Below are 26,301 nucleotides of genomic sequence, written 5' to 3'. Positions count from 1 at the left end.
TTTGCTTTTTGTAACACTTCTGTTCTGAAAGATTTGTCTTTGTGTGTGTTCATGTGATCAGCTCGTGTGCACACCTACATGCTGGAGAAGACCCGGCTCATCTGCATCCCCCAGCAGCAGCACAGCTTCAACATCTTCCATCTGATGGCTGAAGGGCTTTCAACTGAGGAGAAGAACAACCTGAACTTGAATAATATTCTAGCCAACAGGTGAACACAGACATATTGTCTGACTTTAAGTCTCTTAAATGTTAGATCTATCAGCGATCTGATGATTTGTATTAAACAATGCTTAAAATATATACTGTACGAAAGTCCATTGGTTCCATCTGAAAACACACGCAAATGTGAAATCACTCGGTTTTGCCTTATTTATATTTAGAGCGTGAGGAGAGACAAAACAGGTGGTATGGAAGTTCTTCTGAAAGTTTGGCCTTAGTACTGATGTTTGCTGTGCGTCTTTGACCCAAAACCACAGCATTTGAACACAGCCTTCGAACACTGCATTTGAGTAATACTACACAGCTATTTTATGGCAACCATGTCCATCTTTTAAAGAAAGCTGTGTTAAAGGAGCAATTTAATGAGGAACCTTTCTCAGTGTATTTGTGTTGTATGATCGGAATACAACGTTCCATTGGTTCGCTGCCTCAACAAATATTTCCATTGGAGGGTATAATCCCCCTCTGCTACATATACTTTTAAATAAACCTTAACAAACCATTGAGTTCCACAAAGCTGAATCAGTTCATCTGGACATAAGATTGTTGTAGAGATACGTTTCGCCACTCAATGCGAGTGACTTCTTCAGTCTGAGCTGGTGGTGAATAACCCCAACCTTATATGCAGCCGATTTGCATAACGACCGATCACTGTCCATTGCATAACAATGGAACCGGTGATCAGGTCCATATGCAAATCACAATGACCATTAATTACAATGGTCATGTGTGTCTTTCACATATGATTGGGGTATAGCTCCTATTACGGCGTTGTAAGATGGTGAGAGATGTACTCTCAGGCCCCCTCCCCGGTTCAGAGATGGTTGTTCCCTCTTCACATAGATGGCCTCTTTGTCTCCCCGTTCAAACCAGCGTTCCTCCTTGTCAAGGATCTGCACATCTTCATCATTAAATGAGTGGCCGCTGGCTTGCAGGTGGGTGTAAATCGCAGAGTCCTGGCCAGAAGAGGTCGACCTTCTATGTTGGGCCATCCTTTTCGCCAAAGGCTGTTTAGTTTCCCCGATGTACAGTTCCCGGCAATCCTCCTGGCACCTAACAGCATACACTACGTTACTCTGTTTGTGTCGAGGAACCCGGTCCTTAGGGTGAACTAATTTCTGGCATAGCGTGTTCTGGGGTTTGAAAGCAACTGAAACACAGTGTTTGGAGAATATCCGTCTCAATTGTTCTGCTACTCCTGCCACATACGGAATCACCACTGGTTTGCGCTTAGACCGCGGTTGTCCTTCTCCTCCCTTCGATCCACAGTAGCCGTGTTTGGGCATTTTTCCCGCTTTCACAAATGCCCAGTTGGGATAACCACATTCACCCAGGCCCTAAAATCGCCCTAAAATATTTTAAAATCTCAGTTTAATAAGAGTTTGATTGCCCTTGACTATTATTTCCATCTTTATGTGACTATATTCTTAATATCTGTAGCACATTTATAATTAAAAGTCATTAAAAGACCCCTAACAGTGCACAGGATTGCTGACACAAACACACTTTATGTGCTTGTTTAGAATTCTATCCCTCATACTCTATGCCCTTCAGTTTTGAATATGAATTCAGCATTTAAGCCACGAATTGTGGAGCATTTGTAAAAAACAAACATAGAATATGTCTGTAGAGACTGTACTTTAATTAAATATATACAGTATAATAAATGTCTTGTGACATTCAGAGTATGTCTTGAACTAAGCCAAAAGATAAGCTAAACGTGCTTTTTGTGACAAGATGTGAGATGTGTTTTAAAATGCTGTTTATTCCGCATGTCCTTGAATAGATTGATAAATTATCTCTGCATACTTTAGAATGCATAGAGAAAGGGTTCATGGAGTTCTCAGTGCTCTCGCTACTGTGAATAAACAAGTTGTTTACGTACATGGACTCTGCTGCTAATTACAGTAGTAATGGGCACAATGACATTTACGTGTGTGTGTGTGTGTGTGCAGGTATTTGAACCCAGTAGCACATGGTGAAATCCCTGCAGCAGACCAAGTCTGTCCTCAAAGCAAAGAGAAGCTGACGTCTCTTAAACATGCTCTGCGGGCTCTAGGATTCAACAAAATGGTACAGTATATGTAGTCTTATGGTCTTTTTATAAACAGCCTCTTTAGATTAGAATGCCAATTATTTCCAGTCAAAGTCAGATCCACAACACAAAGGGTTAAAGTGCACACCCTCTCTCTCTTTCACGTACACACCAGCTATACAAACAAAAAATGTGCTAATCCCATCAGAAACCTTTTTAAATCTCCTTCATTAAATTGGGATTGCTCCCTCATCACAGCTACATGACCCTTAATGACCCTCACTCCACCAGCACAACACCAGCACCTTCACACATGGTTAACCTCTTTATTTACTCCTTTTTTTATATTCCTCTCTCTCTCTCTCTCTCTCTCTCTCTCTCTCTCTCTCTCTCTCTCTCTCTTGATACACCAGACCCCCTTTATTTTATTATTGTATCAGCAATTGGATTAATCCTTTAGCTCATTAATGCTCAGTTTTGACATTATATTAATGATTAAAACATCATTGTTTATTGGTTTACTCCTGATTATTTTGATGTTGCATAACATCAAGATTTAAATATTTTAATCCAATGAGGGGTGGTCATTTTTACCAATGGTCATCGGCTATGCAAGCCATCCTTAGACAGAGGTGTCAAACTCAATCACAAAGAGGGTCAAAATTAAAAGTCGAACAGGGGTCAATAAACAGGATACCCAGGGTACCTTGGATAAATGTGCAATAGAGTTGGGGAAAGGTGCGGGCGGCTGTGATTGCAGGTCTTGTTTCAATGCATTCTGGGACTTGTAGTATCAACTGTGTCCATCCTATAGACTGGCGGCCACATTTGTGCTTCTCTACACATGTGATCATCTCTGTGTAGTCTGTGCTGCGCCTCAAAAGAACAAGACAGTTAAGTATTACAGTTTACACCGATCAGCCGTAACATTAAAACCACCTCCTTGTTTCTTCACTCACTGTCCATTTTATCAGCTCCACTTACCATATAGGAGCACTTTGTAGTTCTACAATTACTGACTGTAGTTTCTGTTTCTCTGCATGCTTTGTTAGCCCCCTTTCATGCTGTTCTTCAATGGTCAGGACCCCCACAGGACCGCTACAGAGCAGGTATTATTTAGGTGGTGGATCATTCTCAGCACTGCAGTGACACTGACATGGTGGTAGTGTGTTAGTGTGTGTTGTGCTGGTATGAGTGGATCAGACACAGCAGCGCTGATGGATTTTTTAAACACCTCACTGTCACTGCTGGATTGAGAATAGTCCAGCAGCCAAAAACATCCAGCCAACAGCGTTCTGTAGGCAGCATCCTGTGACCACTGATGAAGGTTTAGAAGATGACCAACTCAAACAGCAGCAATAGATGAGCTATCGTCTCTGACTTTACATCTACAAGGTGGACCAACTAGGTAGGAGTGTCTAATAGAATGGACAGTGAGTGGACACGGTATTTAAAAACTCCAGCAGCGCTGCTGTGTTTGATCCACTCATACCAGCACAACACTGCAGTGCTGAGAATGATCCACCACCTAAATAATACCTGCTCTGTGGTGGTCCTGTGGGGGTCCTGACCATTAAAGAACAGTCAGTAATTGTAGAACTACAAAGTGCTTCTATATGGTAAGTGGAGCTGATAAAATGGACAGTGTGTGTAGAAACCAGGAGGTGGTTTAATGTTATGGCTGATCGGTGTATATCTTAAGTTATAAACTCAACAAACTCTAAAGACGCTCGGTTACACAAGGACCGCCTCATAGTGGAAATTAATCAGTAAACATGAAGCATGTAATTATAAATAATAGCAACAGTGTTTATGACAGATGCCGAGTATGTTCTTGTGAACGTACAATCCATCGTAGATTAATTACATCTGCCGCCAAACTATGGCACCCACTTCAGGGACCGTTGTCATAAACCCCACTCTGATTAGCTTCTCTGTTTGTGTTTATCAGGAGGTAGAGAATCTGTTTGTGCTCCTCTCGGCTCTGCTCCACCTGGGGGAGCTACGCTTTACAGCACAGACGGATGCTGACACAGCACTGGTGTCTGATCAGCAGCTGCTAGACAGAGGTGAGTGTGTGTAGGTGCAGATGCACTCCATGGACAGCAGAGGGCACAAGGGCACTTAGCCACCCGGAGAGGGGGATGGGGAGACGAGGGGAAGCTAGACACTGAGAACTCTGACACACACCCACCGTCCTGACTTGTTTACTGCAGAACCACTGCAGCTTAATGGGGACCACTCAGTATGTAATGGAAAACTGTTGCACACACACACACACACACACACACACATGGACCCTCTGACTCAGGATTACATCGTTTTGTTAAGTGCTTATACCTGCCTGACTATTATGCTCCTTCTCACCGTCGTTGTACAACACACACACACACACACACACAAACACAGCAGAGAACACTGAGTCACCTGTTTTTCGAAGTCCTGCCGAGTGACGAAGCAGAACAGCCTGGCTGCTTTTCTCTTTCCTTGATTACATAATTCACCACCTCTGTTTTCAATGCTTCGAACATGTACCCCCCCCCCACCCCCCTCAATGTTATTTCCCCCCCCCCCCCCCCCCCCCCCCCCCCCCCCCCCCCCCTCAATGTTATTTCCCCCCCCCTTCCACCCAAATTGTCAGGCACGAGTCAGTTTAGAACCCAACAGGCAAAAAAGAGCAACCATGATAAATTCATATATTAGAACTACTGTTATGCAGGATGATTGTGTGGGCCACACCACAGCACTTCAGTCCTGGGCACCTGTGTTTAAACCTGACCTACCATCATCATCAGTGAGGACAGCTTTAAAACACGCCAGCAGGTGGATTGACTCCTTTAAATTGCTCCTAGATAATTCAGTAATGGTGTATTCCTTCCCTGCCTGTGTATTCAAGTAGTAGACTGATGAGCCATTGCGAACCTACATGAACGAATGAATAACTGTTTGACATGAATTATTCAAATCTTTGATTCTTTGATTTTTTGATTTGATTCTGCTTCTGAAATGATCACATTAAATTACGGTTCAGTATGAGACTGTAAGCTGTAAATCTCAGAAGTCGTCTCGGCACTATAAATATTCTGACTGCTGTTCAGTCTCGCGTCACAGCTGTTATTCATAGCATTTGCTTATTTGTAGACAGAAGCAGTGACTGAGGTGAATAAGCTTTTGGTCATGTGTATGTCATTTCAATATATGGTTATACACATTGCTGGGAACAACTAATTACCCCCCTTTTTGATAGACTCGCTGCATATTTGTCACACTGAATGATTTTAAATCATTAAACAAAACATGATATTTCAAAACGTCATTTTATTTAGGAACTGAGCTATTGAACATGCACTTGAAATATGAAAAATGAATTGCATCAATGGTTACCCAATCAATCAGATGACCAAATTTAGTAAGCAAGCCCATTGAACTCATTAAGCACATTCAGGTTTAATTTTATCCAGCACTGTAGAATCTAAATCTCACTAATCCTAAACCTTACCGACACTATAATACAATTTAAAGTAAATTCTAAAAGAGCTCAGGAAATATCGTTGTAGTCATTAATTCACTGTCTGTTTGACCACCGCTTTAACCTATTCAGGGTCGCGGTGGATGCAGTTCACTATGAGAAAGGTAGGAAACACGATGGACAGGTTGCCAGTCTATCACAGGGCAAACACAAACATTCACCCACATATTTACATTTAGGGCAATTTTGTATCTCAAATTAACTTGACTGCAAGTCTTTGGACTGTGGGATAAAACCGGAGCACCCGGAGGAAACCCCCACCCATGACACATGCAGGGGGGACCCAAGGATTCCTCCTTCCATTTAGGAATCGAACCCAGGACCTTCTTGCTGTGAAGCGACAGTGCTACTCACCAAGCTCCCGTGTCGCTCAATCATTATAGTCATTGCTGCTAAACGTGGAACATGTTCAATTTAATAGCTCAGTGGTCTAACTAAATCCACTAAATCAGTGGTCCCCGGCCGCTCAGGTGGCGCATCGGTAAAGTACGCTAGCGAGTTGGGTTTCTAGATACATCGTATCGAAACTCAGCTCTACCTTTCCGACTGGGTTGGGCGGCAGTATGAACAACATTTGGCTGTTGTTCACGGGCTTAGGGGTAGAGTCGGAGCATAGGCCCTCATAACTGGTACAACTGCGGCCCCTGCTGGTTGACTGACGGCGCCTGCGCAGGGCTGAGGAATAACATTGAGGGGGGTGTGACCCTCCGTGCGCAGTGTCTCTCGGTGTATGAACTCTGCTCGTGCAGGTGAAAAATGCAAGTCTGTACTGATTGCGTGCCGGAGGGGGCGCAAGTCAGTTGAGAGGCGTCCTCAGTCAGCGGCAAGGGGTCGAATCAGTATAGAGGACACAATCAGGGTAATTGTACATGACTAGAATAGGGATAAAAATTTGGGGAAAAAAGTGGGAAAAAATAGATAATTAAAAATCAGTGGTCCCCAACCTTTTTTGCACCACGGACCGGTTTCATATACGACATAATTTCACGGACCGGCAGGGGCGGGGGGATTTAAAATAGTAACTACAGAATGGAAAATCAGTGTGAATCCTGAGCTTTTTTTGATGCAACGAGATGCTGCTCCCACCTAGTGGTGATTAGAAACAATAACACCTGAAGAGTGTTGGAAATTTAATTGCTCTTGTAGCAATCTTAAATTTTTTATTCTTTCTGGTACTGGTCCTCGGCCCGGTGGTTGGGGACCACTGGTCTACATAACAGCAAAAAAAGGACAGTTAAAAAGGATACAACACAGCAATCTGAACACCCATTAGAAAGCAAAACAGTGATGAAAACTAAGTACTGTGCAAACATTAATTGTATTTTTGCCACTAATAAAGCATTGCTAATGATGACCAGAGATCTTCTTCAGGCCATCCTTCCTCTCAGACAATTTAATTATGTCTGTGTGAATGCCTATCCAGCCAAGATTCGAACCCGGTGCACAATATATATTTACACCGATCAGCCATAACATTATGACTCTAATATTGTGTTGGTCCCCTTTTTGCTGCCAAAACAGTCCTGACCTGTATAGGCATGGACTCCACTAGACCCCTGAAGGTGTGCTGTGGTATCAGGCACCAAGATGTTAGCAGCAGATCCTTTAACTCCTGTAAGTTGTGAGGTGGGGCCTCCATGGATCAGACGTTTATCCAGCACATCCCACAGATGCTCGATTGGATTGAGATCTGGTCAACACCTCAAACTCATCGTTGTGCTCCTCAAACCATTCCTGAACCATTTTTGCTTTGTGGCAGGGTGTATTATCCTGCTGAAAGAGGCCACACAGACATGGGGAGAACATGCAAACTCCAATATAAAAGAATAAAATACAATGTAAACAAATGACACAATTTACTGTTCCTAGGATATGGGGTACTGCATATAAAAGGCAAGGAACTACTTACTGTTTGCAATGTTTATTACAAAAAACTATAATTATAACTGGATCTGTAAATGTGTGTGGTTTAATAAAAATAACCCCCTTTCTTGCACTCTCCTAGAGTGGTACTTGCATCCCCCAAAGGTTAAAAAGCCCTGTCTACAGCATAGACCTGCTTCATTGTAAACAAGTGATGTCCGCACAAAGTGGTCCCGATGAGTCTGCACAAACACCCCCTTCCCCAGAACACAACAAAAACATACACAAACACGCACACACCCACACCTACATATGTACTGAGACAGCAGGATCTGTCTGTTAGATGAATGCATGTTTTGAAAGGAGTAGCTCCTGTCTACTTGTCTGCAGCAGGAGACAGTGGGTGTGATGGGACTCATGTTTGGGTTAGCAAACTCACTCCTGTCTGCTCCAGATACCCAGATGTAGAAAAACATGTTCAGTTGTTTACAGATTCAGGTTGACGTGATGTGCTAATGTCTGTAGATAAAGTATCTGTGTGTGTGTGTGTGTGTGTGTGTGCGCAGTGGCAGGCATGCTGCAGGTGAACTCGGAGGATCTGGGCTCTGCACTTACCTCTGATGTGCAGTATTTTAAAGGTAAGGTTTGCAGGAAGGCAGTTGTGGATAAAATACAGTGGTATCTTGAAACTTGATGTCAGTTGGTTCTGGAAGTGCCATCGAATTTAAAAAGTGTTGAGTTTCAAGGTATTTTTTCCCATAAGGATGTATGGGAAACCTGTTGATACATTCAGTGATCCCATGGAACTGCATATATTTTAGGCTAATGTAAAATAATGGGGTTGTTTTTGACACTTATAAACTGAAAATAAGACAAATAAAATATAAAAACACTGAATACAATTGCAAAACAGTTAAAAATCAATAAAAAATAAAAAATACAATAAAATCTTCACTTTACCTTTACTTCTTTATTGTTTCCTTATGCTTCTTAATCATGAAGATGCTTGATTTTGGAATATCGTATTCTGTTCAGTAAAGGTGCATATACATGAGAAGCGGCAAAATAGCTTTTGCGCTGGCTGTGCTCAGAGAACTGTGCACCTGTTCCATCTCTCAGTGGGCGCAAGGTACACAGAAACACCCTGGACAGGGTGCCAGTCCATCGCTGGGCAGACATACACACAAACACATTCACACTTAAACACACACACACACGTCTAAGGTCAATTTTAGTGTCTCCAATTAACCTGACTGCATGTCTTTGGACTGTGGGAAGAAAACCGGAGCACTCGGAGGAAACCCACATGGACAGAGGGAGAACATGCAAACTCCACACAGAAAGGACCCAGACCGCTCCACCTGGGAAGCGAACCCAGGACCTTCTTGACCAACCAGTGCTACCAACAGAGCCACGTTTTTCGCATAATGGGCAATTTCTGTTCCTTTTTTTTTAATGTTCTACTTTTTATTAATTCATACTCTGTGCCTGCATTGCTTATTGTGAATGGATTGTAGGGGCTGGAATGCTCAGTAGCTCATTCATTCAGAAAGCACAGCAGAACTGGCCCCAGACCAGCCAGCTTAGAGAGTTATCAGTGAAGTACGCCTGAGGCAAGCTTCCAAACAGACCACTCTAATAACTAACAGACTTCAAATTGGCACATTCAGCTGGTTCGTACAAATGCTTTCCTAATTACCAGACATAGCAGAGACATTTTTGATAAGCACTATTGCTAAATCATCCTATAAGAAGCACATGACAAGGTGTCTGACTCTTAACCCAATTCAACTGATTATTAGCTGTAATGCAGCAGACACTCTGACCTACTGCCTACATTTACACACATCTCTGCTTCTGTCTATGACCTTCTGTTTCTTTTTATTTCTGACTGTGTCTGCTCATTCCTTCTTGCTACTGACAAGTCAGAAAATTGTTTATTACTGTGTCCTGGGATGTACCCCGAATGGCAGCAATATGTTGGCTCACATGCAAATAACTGGGTTCAGGGGTTTCATCCATACCCTTTGTTAATAGGTGTATAAAATTAATTATATAACATAAATAAAAGCTCTTAGGTGACACAGTGGCATTAATGTAGCACACAGACATGACCCTGACCAGGATACATTTGATTATGACTTAGGCCCTTTGATGGATTTATGCCCTTTTTAGGGTATTGCTGACTTGGGCCCAATGTCACCGATCAGCCATAACATTAAAACCACCTCCTTGTTTCTACACTCACTGTCCATTTTATCAGCTTCACTTACCATATAGAAGCACTTTGTAGTTCTACAATTACTGACTGTAGTCCATCTGTTTCTCTGCATGCTTTGTTAGCCCCCTTTCATGCTGTTCTTCAATGGTCAGGACTCTCCCAGGACCACTACAGAGCAGGTATTATTTGGGTGGTGGATCATTCTCAGCACTGCAGTGACACTGACATGGTGGTGGTGTGTTGTGCTGGTATGAGTGGATCAGACACAGCAGCATTGCTGGACTTTTTAAATACTGTTTCCACTCACTGTCCACTCATACCTAGTTGGTCCACCTTGTAGATGTAAAGTCAGAGATGATCGCTCATCTATTACATTTACATTTTTGGCATTTAGCAGACACTTTTATCCAAAGTGACTTACAATTATGACTGAACAATGAGCAATTGAAGGTTAAGGGCCTTGCTCAGGGACCCAACAGTGGCAACCTGGTGGTGGCGGGGCTTGAACCGGCAACCTTTTAATTAATCTATTGCTGCTGTTTGAGTTGGTCATCTTCTAGACCTTCATCAGCGGTCACAGGACGCTGCCCACTGGGCGCTGTTGGCTGGTTATTTTTGTTAGGTGGACTATTCTCAGTGCAGTGCTGATAATGATCCACCACCCAAATAATACCTGCTCTGTAGTGGTTCTGGGAGAGTCCTGACCATTGAAGAACAGCATGAAAGGGGGCTAACAAAGCATGCAGAGAAACAGAAGGACTACAGTCAGTAATTGTAGAACTACAAAGTGCTTCTATATGGTAAGTGGAGCTGATAAAAATGGACAGTGAGTGTAGAAACGAGATGGTTTTAATGTTATGGCTGTATGTATGGTCACATGACTTATGATGTACTTGTTGTCTTTAGTTTTTATTGTAATAACCCATGCTTTATGTTTCGTTTATGACTAAATTCAGGTGACGTTATAACACGGCGCCACACAGTGGAAATGTCCAACCAGTACAGAGACCTTCTCATCAAAGCCCTATATGGGCGACTCTTCAGCTTCCTAGTCAACAACATCAACTTTTATCTTCAAGGCCAGGACGAAAGCCTTGGGTAAGTGTTATTGTAAATGTTGATTGTGATTGTTTATTCTGTTATCAGCATAAAGAGATCAACAGTAATCTCCGTACAAAAAATAATTCAATCCATGTAGCCAAAAGTCACATTTATTGATTTAAATTCATATTAATGAATAATTGATTAAAAAACATGGTCATATAGTGCAGATGTAAACATCAAAGATCTAACATCAACGTAAAACTAAGATAATAATGCCTAATAGGATGAGGCAGAGAGAGTGTCTTGCAACACATACGGTCAAAAATATTTGCACCCCTTCCACAGTGTCCCTGTGCACAAAGTGAAGTCCATAGAGACATAGATTGAAGTGGCGTGGAGCAGAGCCCTGACTTTAAGTGGCCTGCTCAGAGCCTTGACCTCAACCCCATTAAACACATTTGAGATGAATTTGAATGTTGAATTTAAGCCTAAACTTCTTGTCCAACATCAGTGTTGATCACATAATGCTCTTCTGGCTAACTAGCATTATGGCCCATGGCTTTGGAATAAGATGTCCTATAAGCTTATGGTCAGGTGTCCACATACTTTTTGTAATATATTGCATACAATCAGACAGTCACTGTCTGTTTTACTATCACATTATCCTGGTCAGGGTCAAGGTGGGTATGATTCACTTGGTCAGATTGCCAGTCCATCACAAAGCAACCACACACACTCATACCTAGGTGGACTTTAACCTGACTGCATGTTTATGGGCTGTGGGAGGAAACCCACCTGGACGAAAACCCACGCAGATACAGGGAGAACATACAAATCCCAATCTGCCTGGGAATCGAACCCAGGACCTTCTTTTTGTGAAGTGACAGTGCTACCTGCCTGGCCACTGTGCTACAGAATGCAGAATGCAGCAATATAATCAGGCGTATAGTATTATTGTTTTATTATTGCTTTTATATTTCTTATGTTTTAGATAGATTTTAGAAATATGCTGGAATATTTGCCAATCGTATACAACCTCAAATGCTTCATGAATATGCTATTTGATTAGCTGCATATGTAATAATACAAAACCTTAATTATATAATAAAAGAGAAATACATAAAATATATTATCCTAGCGGTTCAGGTACTGGACTAGTAATTGAAAGGTCACTGGTTCAAGCCCCACTTGTTTTTTTACTGACTGTAAACCATGTGCATCTAGACAGAATAACACTGGGGTGGCACGGTGGCTAAGTGGGTGGTATTGTCAAGAAGGTCCTGGTTTCGATCCCCAGGTGGGGCGGTCCAGGTCCTTTCTGTGTGCTTTCTGTGTGGAGCTTGCATGTTCTCTCTGTGTCAGCATGGGTTTACTCCAGGTCCTCCGGTTTCCTCCTACAGTCCAAAGACATGCAAGTGAGGTGAATTGGAGATACTAAATTTTCCATGACTGTGTTTGCTATAACCTTGTGAACTGATGAATCTTGGGTAATGAGTACCTACCATTCCTGTCATGAATGTAACCGAAGTGTAAAACATGACGTTACAATCCTAATAAACACACAAACAAACATAATAACACTGAGGTTACTATCAGTCAGAGGAAAACATTTTCACTAAACTACCCGGTCAGGTGAGGAGTCAGCACTACTTTTAGCATTGTTTACACTGAAATTTCACTTTTTATAGTACAGACTAAGCTGATTTTTGTTATTGCAGTGATTATGTATATTGACGAGTATTTCCAAGCCTATGAGGCGGTCACTACTGCCAGGTTGCTACTGTTAGGCCCTTGAACAAGGCCCCCTAAACTTGCTTAGAGAAAATACTGTCACAATTCTGTAAGTCACTCAGGATAAAAGCATCTGCTAAATGCCAAAAGTGTAAATCTATCCCATTTTTATTGCTACTGTTCACCTCTACATTGCTTACACGGTACATACCGTCTCAATAACTACGCCTTCAGCTATTCTTTTGCTATTTCTCGACTGTAAAGAATGCAGTAGCGACACAATCGTCCTTCACACATTCTTCCTTTGATAGCATCAGTCTCAGCAGCGAGTGAAGGTGAAGTTTTTCAATAGTTTGCATAACATGACTATTGCTTGTGGATTAAACTGGTTACATTATCTGCACCATTGGCCTTGTTCCTCCCAGCCCAACTGTGACTGAGCTGCAAATGTGGTATTTGATGGTAACAAGATAATCTCCTGGAATGACAAATATGTACTTCTACTCACAAAATCGAGCTTAGCTTTAGAAAGGACTCACCACACGTCTTTGTTCACTTTCCCCACTGTTTGTTTTTTTACTGACTGTAAACCATGTGCATCTAGACATCTAGACAATAACACTGAGGTTACTACCAGTCAGAGGAAAACATTTTCACTAAATAACCCGGTCAGGTGAGGAGTCAGCACTATTTTTAGCATTGTTTACACTGAAATTTCACTTTTCATAGTACAGACTTTTGTTGTTGCAGTGACTAATGTATATTGATGAGTATTTCCAAGCCTATGTGGCGGTCGCTTACACAATCAATCTGGTTTTTAATACTATGCCATTTAAAGGATCAAAGGTCACAGGCATTCAATATTAATCCTCACCTTCGCTCTTTAAACACAGTGAAATCTTAAGATTTTTGAATCTTTTAATGATGCACTTTTGATTATGCACAATGGACAGTGAAATATCCACAATTCTTAATGTCATTCATGTGGTGAGCATGTGATTTTCATGACTATACCTTTCTTAGATGCTTTCTGATACCAAGGCATGATTGCATCAACAGATTTTAATGTTTCAGATGTGATTTTGATCATTTTACAATATTCTTAGTCTTAATAATAATAATAAGTTGGACTTATATAGCGCCTTTCACAATACCCAAGGACGCTTATGTAGTCTTAAAAAGCCCTGTTCCCAACATTGTATTTACAAGAACAGTGATGTTAATAAGGTACAACATTACATTTGTTTGTGTCTTTTGTTTTAATAGAAGCCAACATGATTTTATAATACAATATCTTATAATATGTCATTTAAGGGATCAAAGGTCACAAAGATTCACGGTCAAGTCTCAACATGAACTACGGATGACTCGCAGAGCCAAATAGAATTTGCGTTAATGGCACTATTTTTTTTAATCGCGTTAAATTGAGATTGCGTTAATGCGTAATTATAGCGTTAACTTCGACAGCCCTAATATATATATATATATATATATATATATATATATATATATATATACATATATATAATAAAAATAATTTTATATATACATTACTATATTTTTATAATAATAATATTATATATATATTTATATATATATATATATATATATATATATATATATATATATATATACGTATATATATACAGTGTATCACAAAAGTGAGTACACCCCTCACATTTCTGCAGATATTTAAGTATATCTTTTCATGGGACAACACTGACAAAATGACACTTTGACACAATGAAAAGTAGTCTGTGTGCAGCTTATATAACAGTGTAAATTTATTCTTCCCTCAAAATAACTCAATATACAGCCATTAATGTCTAAACCACCGGCAACAAAAGTGAGTACACCCCTAAGAGACTACACCCCTAAATGTCCAAATTAAACAATGCTTGTCATTTTTCCTCCAAAATGTCATGTGACTCGTTAGTGTTACTAGGTCTCAGGTGTGCATAGGGAGCAGGTGTGTTCAATTTAGTAGTACAGCTCTCACACTCTCTCATACTGGTCACTGAAAGTTCCAACATGGCACCTCATGGCAAAGAACTCTCTGAGGATCTTAAAAGACGAATTGTTGCGCTACATGAAGATGGCCAAGGCTACAAGAAGATTGCCAACACCCTGAAACTGAGCTGCAGCACAGTGGCCAAGATCATCCAGCGTTTTAAAAGAGCAGGGTCCACTCAGACCATACGCCGCACACTACATCAAATTGGTCTGCATGGCTGTCACCCCAGAAGGAAGCCTCTTCTGAAGTCTCTACACAAGAAAGCCCGCAAACAGTTTGCTGAAGACATGTCAACAAAGGACATGGATTACTGGAACCATGTCCTATGGTCTGATGAGACCAAGATTAATTTGTTTGGTTCAGATGGTCTCAAGCATGTGTGGCGGCAATCAGGTGAGGAGTACAAAGATAAGTGTGTCATGCCTACAGTCAAGCATGGTGGTGGGAATGCCATGGTCTGGGGCTGCATGAGTGCAGCAGGTGTTGGGGAGTTACATTTCATTGAGGGACACATGAACTCCAATATGTACTGTGAAATACTGAAGCAGAGCATGATCCCCTCCCTCCGGAAACTGGGTCGCAGGGCAGTGTTCCAGCATGATAATGACCCCAAACACACCTCTAAGACGACCACTGCTTTATTGAAGAGGCTGAGGGTAAAGGTGATGGACTGGCCAAGCATGTCTCCAGACCTAAACCCAATAGAACATCTTTGGGGCATCCTCAAGCGGAAGGTGGAGGAGCGCAAAGTCTCGAATATCCGCCAGCTCCGTGATGTCGTCATGGAGGAGTGGAAAAGCATTCCAGTGGCAACCTGTGAAGCTCTGGTAAACTCCATGCCCAGGAGAGTTAAGGCAGTTCTGGGACATAATGGTGGCCACACAAAATATTGACACTTCAGGAACTTTCACTAAGGGGTGTACTCACTTTTGTTGCTGGTGGTTTAGACATTAATGGCTGTATATTGAGTTATTTTGAGGGAAGAATAAATTTACACTGTTATATAAGCTGCACACAGACTACTTTTCATCATATAAATATTTTTTAACATTTTTTTTATAGTTTAGTTCACTTTTGTGGTTTTAATTTAAGGTTTGCATCTTCAAATCAACGAGGCAAGTTGAAACCGAAAGATGAATTATTTTGCTGATTAAATCAAACAATCTATAATCATTTATCACAGTGCTGCTCTCATTTCTACTGTCTAGTTAGAAATGCATCTCTCACTGAGTGTGTGTGTGTGTGTTTACAGAGATCCTGCATTTGAGATTAATATCCTGGACATCTTTGGCTTCGAGAAATTCCAGAAGAACGACTTTGAACAGGTGAGGACGAGTGCAGTTATAGCAGTGATGAAGTGCTGATGTTTATTTAGGAGGGAAATCATTATGCAGTGGTACCTTGAAACTCGATGTCAATTGGTTCTGTCAAACTTGAGCGCTTAGGATCTCAGCACTGGTAGGCTATTGTGTTTACCACTAAGGCACCCAAACACCCACGGTCTGTACTTTTTTCTTTCCCATGCCTGCTTTGGTACACTTGGTTTCTGGTCAGAATAGGTAGCCAAATTTAGCATGGGTACTTAGGTACAGTATGGGTCACTTGGCAATTGGGGTTCCATTAGTAATGGAAACAAGTGCTAAATGTGGGATCCCTCATTTACAAACGTACCGTATCATACCTTTACACCGCACAGTATCTTGTCTGATATAAATATGGCTGCTCCATTATTGAGAGGATTGTTCTGGTCCAGATGCTCTGTCTGATGCAACTCTCCTTATTTACTAACTTAAAGCACACTGTCCTGGCCATATAACCCACTCTTTTCCCCAAATCAGACATACTGTTGCCAATCATGTCTGTATAGATGACTGACCGGCCAATAGCACCACTGAGATTTGAAACCAGTATCTCAGTGGTAGTGAACAAGCTCAAATTCATTATGTATTGTTGCTCATAAAAAAAAAAAGCCTTTTCCACTTTGCTATGCATATGCCAATGACATTAGTGGTTTATAAATTAATATTTGCATTTATGGTGATGATGATATATTAGCTTCCTGGTCCTTTTTTTGTTTTAAGCTTAGACTGCCAGTGGAATCTTTTGGCCAGCACGGCTGGCCCGTGGGGGGATTATCCATAGCCCATTGCCGCTGGCCCACACTGATCAATAACACAAATGACATCTACTGAAGTGTGTCCTCTTTGTAACTATTTATAGACTTCCTGTTGGTAATTTATCGGGATTTCAGTGGGCGGGCGTAAAATTTGTATTTGATAGATAAAGGTTAATGTTTATAGACAAGCAAACCATCAGCGAGGTCGGTGACTGTATGTGTAGTTCTTTCTATATACTTTCTCATACATACAGTGTATCACAAAAGTGAGTACACCCCTCACATTTCTGCAGATATTTAAGTATATCTTTTCATGGGACAACACTGACAAAATGACACTTTGACACAATGAAAAGTAGTCTGTGTGCAGCTTATATAACAGTGTAAATTTATTCTTCCCTCAAAATTAGTCAATATACAGCCATTAATGTCTAAACCACCGGCAACAAAAGTGAGTACACCCCTAAGAGACTACACCCCTAAATGTCCAAATTGAGCACTGCTTGTCATTTTCCCTCCAAAATGTCATGTGATTTGTTAGTGTTACTAGGTCTCAGGTGTGCATAGGGAGCAGGTGTGTTCAATTTAGTAGTACAGCTCTCACACTCTCTCATACTGGTCACTGAAAGTTCCAACATGGCACCTCATCGCAAAGAACTCTCTGAGGATCTTAAAAGACGAATTGTTGCGCTACATGAAGATGGCCAAGGCTACAAGAAGATTGCCAACACCCTGAAACTGAGCTGCAGCACAGTGGCCAAGATCATGCAGCGTTTTAAAAGAGCAGGGTCCACTCAGAACAGACCTCGCGTTGGTCGTCCAAAGAAGCTGAGTGCACGTGCTCAGCGTCACATCCAACTGCTGTCTTTGAAAGATAGGCGCAGGAGTGCTGTCAGCATTGCTGCAGAGATTGAAAAGGTGGGGGGTCAGCCTGTCAGTGCTCAGACCATACGCCGCACACTACATCAAATTGGTCTGCATGGCTGTCACCCCAGAAGGAAGCCTCTTCTGAAGTCTCTACACAAGAAAGCCCGCAAACAGTTTGCTGAAGACATGTCAACAAAGGACATGGATTACTGGAACCATGTCCTATGGTCTGATGAGACCAATATTAATTTGTTTGGTTCAGATGGTCTCAAGCATGTGTGGCGGCAATCAGGTGAGGAGTACAAAGATAAGTGTGTCATGCCTACAGTCAAGCATGGTGGTGGGAATGCCATGGTCTGGGGCTGCATGAGTGCATCAGGTGTTGGGGAGTTACATTTCATTGAGGGACACATGAACTCCAATATGTACTGTGAAATACTGAAGCAGAGCATGATCCCCTCCCTCCAGAAACTGGGTCGCAGGGCAGTGTTCCAGCATGATAATGACCCCAAACACACCTCTAAGATGACCACTGCTTTATTGAAGAGGCTGAGGGTAAAGGTGATGGACTGGCCAAGCATGTCTCCAGACCTAAACCCAATAGAACATCTTTGGGGCATCCTCAAGCGGAAGGTGGAGGAGCGCAAAGTCTCGAATATCCGCCAGCTCCGTGATGTCGTCATGGAGGAGTGGAAAAGCATTCCAGTGGCAACCTGTGAAGCTCTGGTAAACTCCATGCCCAGGAGAGTTAAGGCAGTTCTGGGAAATAATGGTGGCCACACAAAATATTGACACTTCAGGAACTTTCACTAAGGGGTGTACTGACTTTTGTTGCCGGTGGTTTAGACATTAATGGCTGTATATTGACTTATTTTGAGGGAAGAATAAATTTACACTGTTATATAAGCTGCACACAGACTACTTTTCATTGTGTCAAAGTGTCATTTTGTCAGTGTTGTCCCATGAAAAGATATACTTAAATATCTGCAGAAATGTGAGGGGTGTACTCACTTTTGTGATACACTGTATAGCTTCATCTGCCAGGGACAGCATGCTCAGTGTGGCCGTGGCTACACTGGTCAGTGTTCCAGTCACAGCTGCAACTCAGACAGACCCCTTCCCACTCTAGTCTATTACTTTATTAAAACCAGACTGCTCGCAGCCGCTTCCTTCCTGCCACCGCTGTGTCTTCTCCTGTCGGGAATCAGTAGGCTCGGGCTCGGTTTTGATGTGGGACCGACGGGCAGCCGCAGACCAGAGAGAATGGAGGCATTTTGCTTGGGGTCCCTCCTTCCGGTATGGACACACAGTAATCTATTCCACAGATTCCTGTAGCCAAGCTCGCCTCTGCCCAGCGCGAAGGCATTTTTAGATGTTAGCACTGGCTGCGTCCCAAATAGACCTCATATGTAGTAATATGCTCGGCAGAAGCGGGAAGTTCTTTGCTTGCTTAGTGGGGCATCGTTTGATGGAGTGTGGTTTGATTTGGAGAAATGTACCGCTTGAATAAAAGAGTCTCTTAGCTATGCTTATGACAAATTGTAATGCCAGACATTTTTTACTGTCATTTAAATGTCTAACTTAATAAGGATTCAAAAAATGCACATTTATGGAGCAAATAAAAGCAGATTAATAGTGGCCAAATAAAAATAGATGGCTGACCATTATTATCTTTTATTAGTGCTGTTGTTTGTCCTTGCAGTAATAAAAAAGTCAAGAACAACATGAGGGAACATAAACATTGCTTTTAGATGATTATTTCACATCTATTACATCTATCTATTACTCATGATGAAAAAGTAATTGCTCTGCTAAGCATAACAATTGGTTATGCCACAATAGCACCAACAAATGCAACCATATGCTTCTGATAATTGAAATCAGTCTTTGACATTACTATTGGAGAATTCCTACCCACTCTTCTTTAAAGAACTGCTTTAATTTAGCCATTCTGAGAGTATCATCCAGCTGTTTTAGGTCTTTTTACCAAATTCTAATTGGGTTTAAGTTTGGATTTGAAACCCAATGGCTAATTCACTCTTGCTATTGTTTTAGGATGGTTATGTTTATCACGAGCTGCCCAAGCCCTGAAGCAGTAAAGCAGCAGTTCCCAACCTTTTTTGCACCACGGCCTGGTTTCATAGAGGATATAATTTCACGCACCGGCAGGGGAGGGGGATTTAAAATAGAATAACTGTACTACTCATCATTTCACAGTCCGTGATGCGATTTTCACGGCCGCGAATTAGGTAGGGCCTTAATTAGAACAGATGTAAGAGGACCTTTCAAAAAAGGGCCTTCAGAACATGTAACAATCAATATATCAGTTCACATAACATTATCTCCAGTGGTTTCACGGTTTGGGAATCAACAATGTATTATTTGTTGACATATTTGTGAAAAATGTAAGACAAGACTTTATATTTATCTTTTTTATCTTGGTTAGCAGTGGTCTTCACCTTGCAACTCTTCCAGTTTCTGGAATCTGGTGGATTCATAAACATGGTTCCTTAGATTGTTGTTTTTGTTTTTTGTTTGTTTAGTTTTGCCTGGACAAATCAATTACCAGCATGCGCTTAATGTAATTTTGAATGGCCATCTATTACATGTTTTATATATTTGATGACAATGGCTCTCATTAAGGTTTGCTTTGAGACCTAGAGCTTCATCTTATAATATATTTAATTTTTTTTGTCTTGCTGAGATCTTTTCTTCTTCTTGTTCCTCAGCCTTTGTCCCGTTTTTCGGTTACGGGGTCCACATTTCCGGCTTCTTCCCATTAGGGGTCGCCGGTGGGATTTGGTACAGTTTTACGCAAGATGCCCTTTCTGACACAACCCTCCCTATTTATCCAGGCTTGGGACCGGCACTACAATTCACTGGTCTGTGCATCCCAGCGGCTAGGTAACTATGGGACAATTCATTGTCTCCAATCAGCCTAGCGGCATGTCTTTGGACTGTGGGAGGAAACCAGAGCACCCGAAGGAAACCCACGCAGACACGGGGAGAACATGCAAACTCCGCACAGAAAGGACCCGGACCGCCCCACCCGGGGATCGAACCCAGGACCTTCTCGATGTGAGGCGACAGTGCTACCCACTTAGCCACCATGCCGCCCTCTTGCTGAGATCTTGCTGAGATCTTTTGGTCTACTTAATACTGCTATAGGTCTTATTTACATCAAGTTTAAATTCACCAGAGCTGCCTGTGTGTATCTAGTCTGATTGGACACAATTAGTAATAAAATTTGGTTAATTGGTTGACATTGTAACTAAGGGGGCAATTACTTTGCCACACAGGGCCATTACGCACCATTAACTTTTTCTCTTTAGTAATTAATGGAAATTATTATTTGAAAATGGTGTTGTGTGTTTACCCAGGTTGCCTTTCTCTCATGAGTAGTGTATCAATTAATAAAACAACAGCAATGTTTGTTGGATACTTTTTTTTTTTTTTTTTTTTTTTTGTATTTTGTTTATGCATTTTCTCCCCCTTTCTCTCCTAACATTTAGCATGTCCAATTGCCTAATCGCATTATGCTTTATCTCCACTAATGCCGATCCCCGCTCTGATTGAGGAGAACGAAGCTAACCCACGCCCCCTCCGACACGTGGGCAGCAGCCGTATGCATTTTTTCATCTGCACTAGGCGAGTGCTAATGCGGATTAGCCCTGTGTACGGAGAGACACACCCTGATCAACACAATCCCTCCCCGCCTCTGTGCAGGCGCCATCAATTAGCCAGCAGAGGTCATAGTTGCATCAGTTACAAGGAGACCCTATCCGGCTTACTACTACCCCACCCCTATATGAACAACAGGCAAATCGTTGTTCATGTGGCTGCTCAGCCCAGCCGGATGGCAGAGCTGAGATTCGATATGATGTATTCGAGATCCCATCTCCAGGGTGCTAGCATGTGTTTTACCGCTGCGCAACCTGTACGGCCCTTTCATTTTTTTTTTCTGATTATTTAATTAACTTTAGGTTTACTTTACACTTCAACTCATCTCAGTAATCCAACATAGCTCTAGAACCATCAGTTGGGTTTGCTGTCCTCAGATCCCTACAAACAATAAGGACACCACATCAAAGCTGATCGTTAAGAGCCCAAATCTGACAGTGTGCGAGACTCCTGTGTGTCTGGTTGCACTGTGTCAGCCGAAGCCAGGACTGACCAAAAAATACACTCAGACATGTCCATCTCAACCCTGAATTACAAAAGGTCACACTCTATATTCAGATGACCACAGTGCTGCTTGTGGTATGTTCAACCCTAAACTAAAGTGCTAGGACAAACAGCCTACAATATAACACTACCACTTGTCAAAGGCTGAAGACATATTTTCCATAAAGCTAAGCATTTGGATGTGGCTTCAAATATAATGTCTCACAGATTGAAACCTTTGGGGCCTTTTAGGCCTTTAGGCAGTGCATTGAGCTGTATTTCTTAAAACCAGTATGGTTGTACAGTTGGGATAAAAAGTCTACTCACCCCTGTTACAATGCCGGGTTTTTGTGATGTAAAAAGGAGACCAAGATTAATAATTTCAGAACTTTTTTCACCTTTAATGTGACCCAAAATCTGTACAATTTAATGTGGTTGCATAAATATGACCTTCCTTAAACTAATGCTGTGTTGAAGCACTTAGTCTACTTTCATAGGCTTCAACCAGCATGGCACATCTTGACTTGGCAATCTTTGCCCACTCTTCCTTCTGGAGGTGCTCCAAATCTGTCAGATTGCGAGGGCATCTCCTGTGCACAGCCCTCTTCAGGTCACCCACAGATTTTCAATTAGATTAATTTCTAAGCTTTGGGTGGACCTATTCATAACCTTAATTTTCTTTGGTCTTTGGCAAAGCCATTCTTTTGTTGATGTGGAGGTATGCTTTGGGTTGTTGTATAGCTGAGAGGTGAAATTCCTCAAACAGTAATTCCCTCCACCTTGACTAAAGCTCCAGTTCCAGCTGAAGAAAAACAGACCCAAAGCATAATGCTGCCACCACCATGCTTCACTCTGGGTGTTTTTTTTATGGTTTGGTCTCATCAGACCATAACACATTTTCCCAAATGCTCTTGGTAGACTTTATGTAGCCGGGCTTGGATATGTAGCCAGGCTTGGATGTTTTGCATGCCACAGTCCAGACATATAAGAAATACGAGAGATTGTTGTCACATGTACACAACCGGTACTTGCCAGAAATTTCTGCAGCTCCTTTATTGTTACTGTAGACCAGGGGTGTCAAACTCCAGGCCTTCGGGCCAAATCCGGCCCACTACATCATTTTCGAGTTGTTACAGAGACGCACTTATAATTTAATGGACACCTGCGCCTTTAAGCGGCAACCGTTGACATCGTAGTCATGGCAACTAACCTTGACCTTTGCTAAGAAGCCATGTCACTTTTACGTTTTAGCGGGAAAAGAACGCAGGGTAGAGTAGTCAGTAGCGTAAACAATAATAAATAGACGTTAATTCTCTTGCAATCCAATACAGAAGCATCGTCTGTTAGAAGTAGACATTTATATACTCAGTTGTGTGTAAATGTTTAGCGAGTATGTTACAGCGTATCAGTTACGAATTTACTGTAATTCTGTAATTAAATACAGTTATTACTGTTACTATAGCAATTAGTATTTTTACACAAAATGCTAACTCGTTAGCGCTATTTTACGTTTGGTTAAATTTCATATAGCTGAGAAAGGAGAAAAAACTCTTAGCAAGGGCAGAACAATTGTCTTAAAATACACTGTAAAATTGTACATAAACTGCATCTCCCACAATGCATGCCGATTTTGTGACCTGAAAAGTGATTGCATCCCGGCACTAGATGATATTGAGAAATATGTACAAATAATCCCAAAATGTACAAGAAGAGAAAATTGGAGCCGCTCAGGTGGCGCAGCGGTAAAAAAGTACGCTAGCACACCAGAGTTGGGGTTTCGAATACATCATATCGAATCTCAGCTCTGCCTTCCGACTGGGCTGGGGGCCTACATGAACAACGATTGGCTGTTGTTCATAGGGTTAGGGGTAAAAAGTCGGATCATAGGTCATCATAACTGGTGCAACTGCGGCCCCTGCTGGCTGACTGATGGCGCCTGCACAGGGCTGAGGAATAATGCTGATGGGGGTGTGGGGGTGTACACAGTGCCCGTCGGTGTATGAACTCGACTCGTGCAGGTGAAAAATGCAGTCTGTACTGACTGTACACTGTGCCGGAAGGGGGCATATGTCAGTTGAGAGGCGTCCTCAGTCAGTGGTGAAGGGTCGAATCAGTATAGAGGACGCAATCAGGGTAATTGGACACGACTAGATTATAGAAAATAGGGGAAGAAAGTGGGAAAAATAGAAAATTAAAAAAAAAAAAGAAGAGAAGAGAAAATTGAAGCAAAAGGAGGTAATTTAATGAAAGATGCGAAAGTGAAAACAAGTTTGTGCTTCAAGAAGAAATACCGGTACGTCTCTTGTGTTATGAGGCTGTGTCTGTGGTAAAGGAGTACAATATAAATGTACAGGATAAATTTTACATTTTGACACCAAACACAGAATTTGCCTCCAAGAAAAACAACAAATTATCCAAGAATTAAAAGGCAGACTGCAATCCCAGCAGGATACGTTACAATCGGCCCTTTGAGGGCCACCATAATGCAGATGTGGCCCTCGGTGAAAATGAGTTTGACACCCCTGCTGTACGCCTCTTGGCGGCCTCCCGGGTCAGTTTTCGTCTCATCTTTTCATCAATTTTAGAGGGACATCCAGTTCTCGGTGAAGTCACTGTTGTATCATATCTAATCCACTTGATGATCATGATCCATGATATATATGGAAAAAAGCTTGTGTATAAATCTGATGCCAGTGGGTGTTTAAGGAAAACTGTTTATTTACTGTTTACCGTTCCTTCCCCACCCCCGCAAACAATGTGTTAATTAACGACCATCTTAAAGAACGGATCATTTTCATTGCGGTGCATAAACAGGAAACAAACCCTGTAATCAAATCTTGTGTGTAATATGACATACAGACGGCTGAGTGCGCATGTATGTTTGTGTGTTCATTTAGAAGGGTTCACATGGAGAGCTCATTAATTAACGCCAAGTAAGCTGGGCTGACACACTGAACGGAGCGGTAATTAACCTCTGTCAGCTCGTCATGCTGCCGGAGAGGACAGAAAACAAACCTGCACTGAGACCTGTGCTCCGTCTCGTTGTTTATTTTTGTTTTTGACAGTGCAATCCTGTGTGTGTAGTCTTTTTGTTTGTACTAATGATTGCTCAGACTTTGTGTTCTGTGTGTTAACGTATGTGTGTGTGCCCATGTGTCTTCCCTGTGCAGCTGTGCGTAAACATGGTGAACGAGCGGATTCAGCAGCACACCTCCGAAGTCCTCTTCCAGCAGGAACAGCAGGAGTGTCTGCAAGAGGGGGTCGCCATGGAGACCGTACGCTCCCCTGCCAGTCAGCCCTCCGTTCTGGATCTCTTCTTACAGGTACGGTAAAGCAGTGACAATCCTCGGCCCTGAGTCTGTGAGGAATGCGTGAACAAAACCTCGTACTAGCACCCCCACCCCCACCCCCCAAAATAAATAAATAATACATTCATAAATAAATAAAAAATGCACACAGATTTACTGATAGGGGGCAAGCTCGATGGGTAGCACTGTCGCGACAGAGCAAGAAGGACCTCGGTTCGATTCCCAGGTAGAGTTTTCAAGTTCTCCCTGTGTCTGTTCGGGTTTCCTCCAGGAGCTCCGGTTTCCTGCACATGCAGTCAGGTTAACTGGAGATACTAAATGGTGTGTGTGTTGACCCTGTGATGGACTTGCGACATGGTGTTCCAGGGTGTTTCCTACCTTTCACCCAGTAAACTGCACCCATCGCAACCTTAACCAGGATAAATCGGTGGTAAAACCGACAATGAATGAATGAATGATTTACTGATTGCTTTATAAAGCAGTATTTTTAGTAAATATAATAACATCTTGTTTTGTTTGTTGGTTTGCATTAATATGTTTACCCAATATTTGGATGTGTCCTCATATGAGGTCATGACAAATAGGTGAATTTAGTGCCTTAAAAAGTGTTACTGACAGAAGTGTAAATCGACTCGCTGTTGCCCTATACGGACTACAAATCCCAAGAGCTTTAGGGCTATTTAGGAAAAGCCCGAAGATCAGTGCGTCACTGATTCGTTATACTTAGCTCAGCCAATAAGGTAGAGGGCCGGTGTACGTTCGTACTTGTCTTTGAAAAGAGCTCTATATTCTTGCTGTTTTTTTTTTATTGCTAAAATTTTCCCCAATTTTCTCCCCTAATCTAGTCGTGTCCAATTACCCTGATTGCGTCCTCTATACTGATTCGACCCTTTACCGCTGACTGAGGACGCCTCTCAACTGACATGCGCCCCCTCCGACACGTACTGTCAGTACAGACTGCATTTTTCACCAGCACGAGTCGAGTTCATACACCGACGGGCACTGTGTACGGAGGGCCACACCCTCATCAGCATGCAGGCGCCAGCAGGGGCCGCAGTCGCACCAGTTATGAGGACGTATGATCCGACTTTTTACCCCTAACCCTGAACAACAGCCAATCGTTGTTCATGCAACCGTCCAGCCCAGTCGGAAGGCAGAGCTGAGATTCGATGCGATGTATTCAAAACCC

General features: G+C 42.1%; 1 protein-coding gene across 2 annotated transcripts in view; it reads left to right on the top strand.

Annotated features, from left to right (window-relative positions):
- Positions 1–26,301, top strand: part of myo16 (myosin XVI) — a 313,223-nt gene that overhangs the window by 133,844 nt on the left and 153,078 nt on the right. For both annotated transcript variants that reach the window (XM_063006388.1, XM_063006387.1), the window contains exons 16-22: positions 62–209; positions 2,176–2,293; positions 4,207–4,324; positions 8,214–8,285; positions 10,825–10,966; positions 15,910–15,982; positions 24,975–25,127. In XM_063006388.1, the coding sequence (XP_062862458.1) occupies positions 62–209; positions 2,176–2,293; positions 4,207–4,324; positions 8,214–8,285; positions 10,825–10,966; positions 15,910–15,982; positions 24,975–25,127 (824 nt within the window). The remainder of the gene's footprint in view (positions 1–61; positions 210–2,175; positions 2,294–4,206; positions 4,325–8,213; positions 8,286–10,824; positions 10,967–15,909; positions 15,983–24,974; positions 25,128–26,301) is intronic.

Source organism: Trichomycterus rosablanca, chromosome 12 (genome assembly GCF_030014385.1).
Source record: "Trichomycterus rosablanca isolate fTriRos1 chromosome 12, fTriRos1.hap1, whole genome shotgun sequence".
NCBI lineage: Eukaryota > Metazoa > Chordata > Actinopteri > Siluriformes > Trichomycteridae > Trichomycterus > Trichomycterus rosablanca.
Note: the sequence above shows the minus strand (reverse complement) of the source record. Positions and strands in the feature narration are given on the sequence as shown.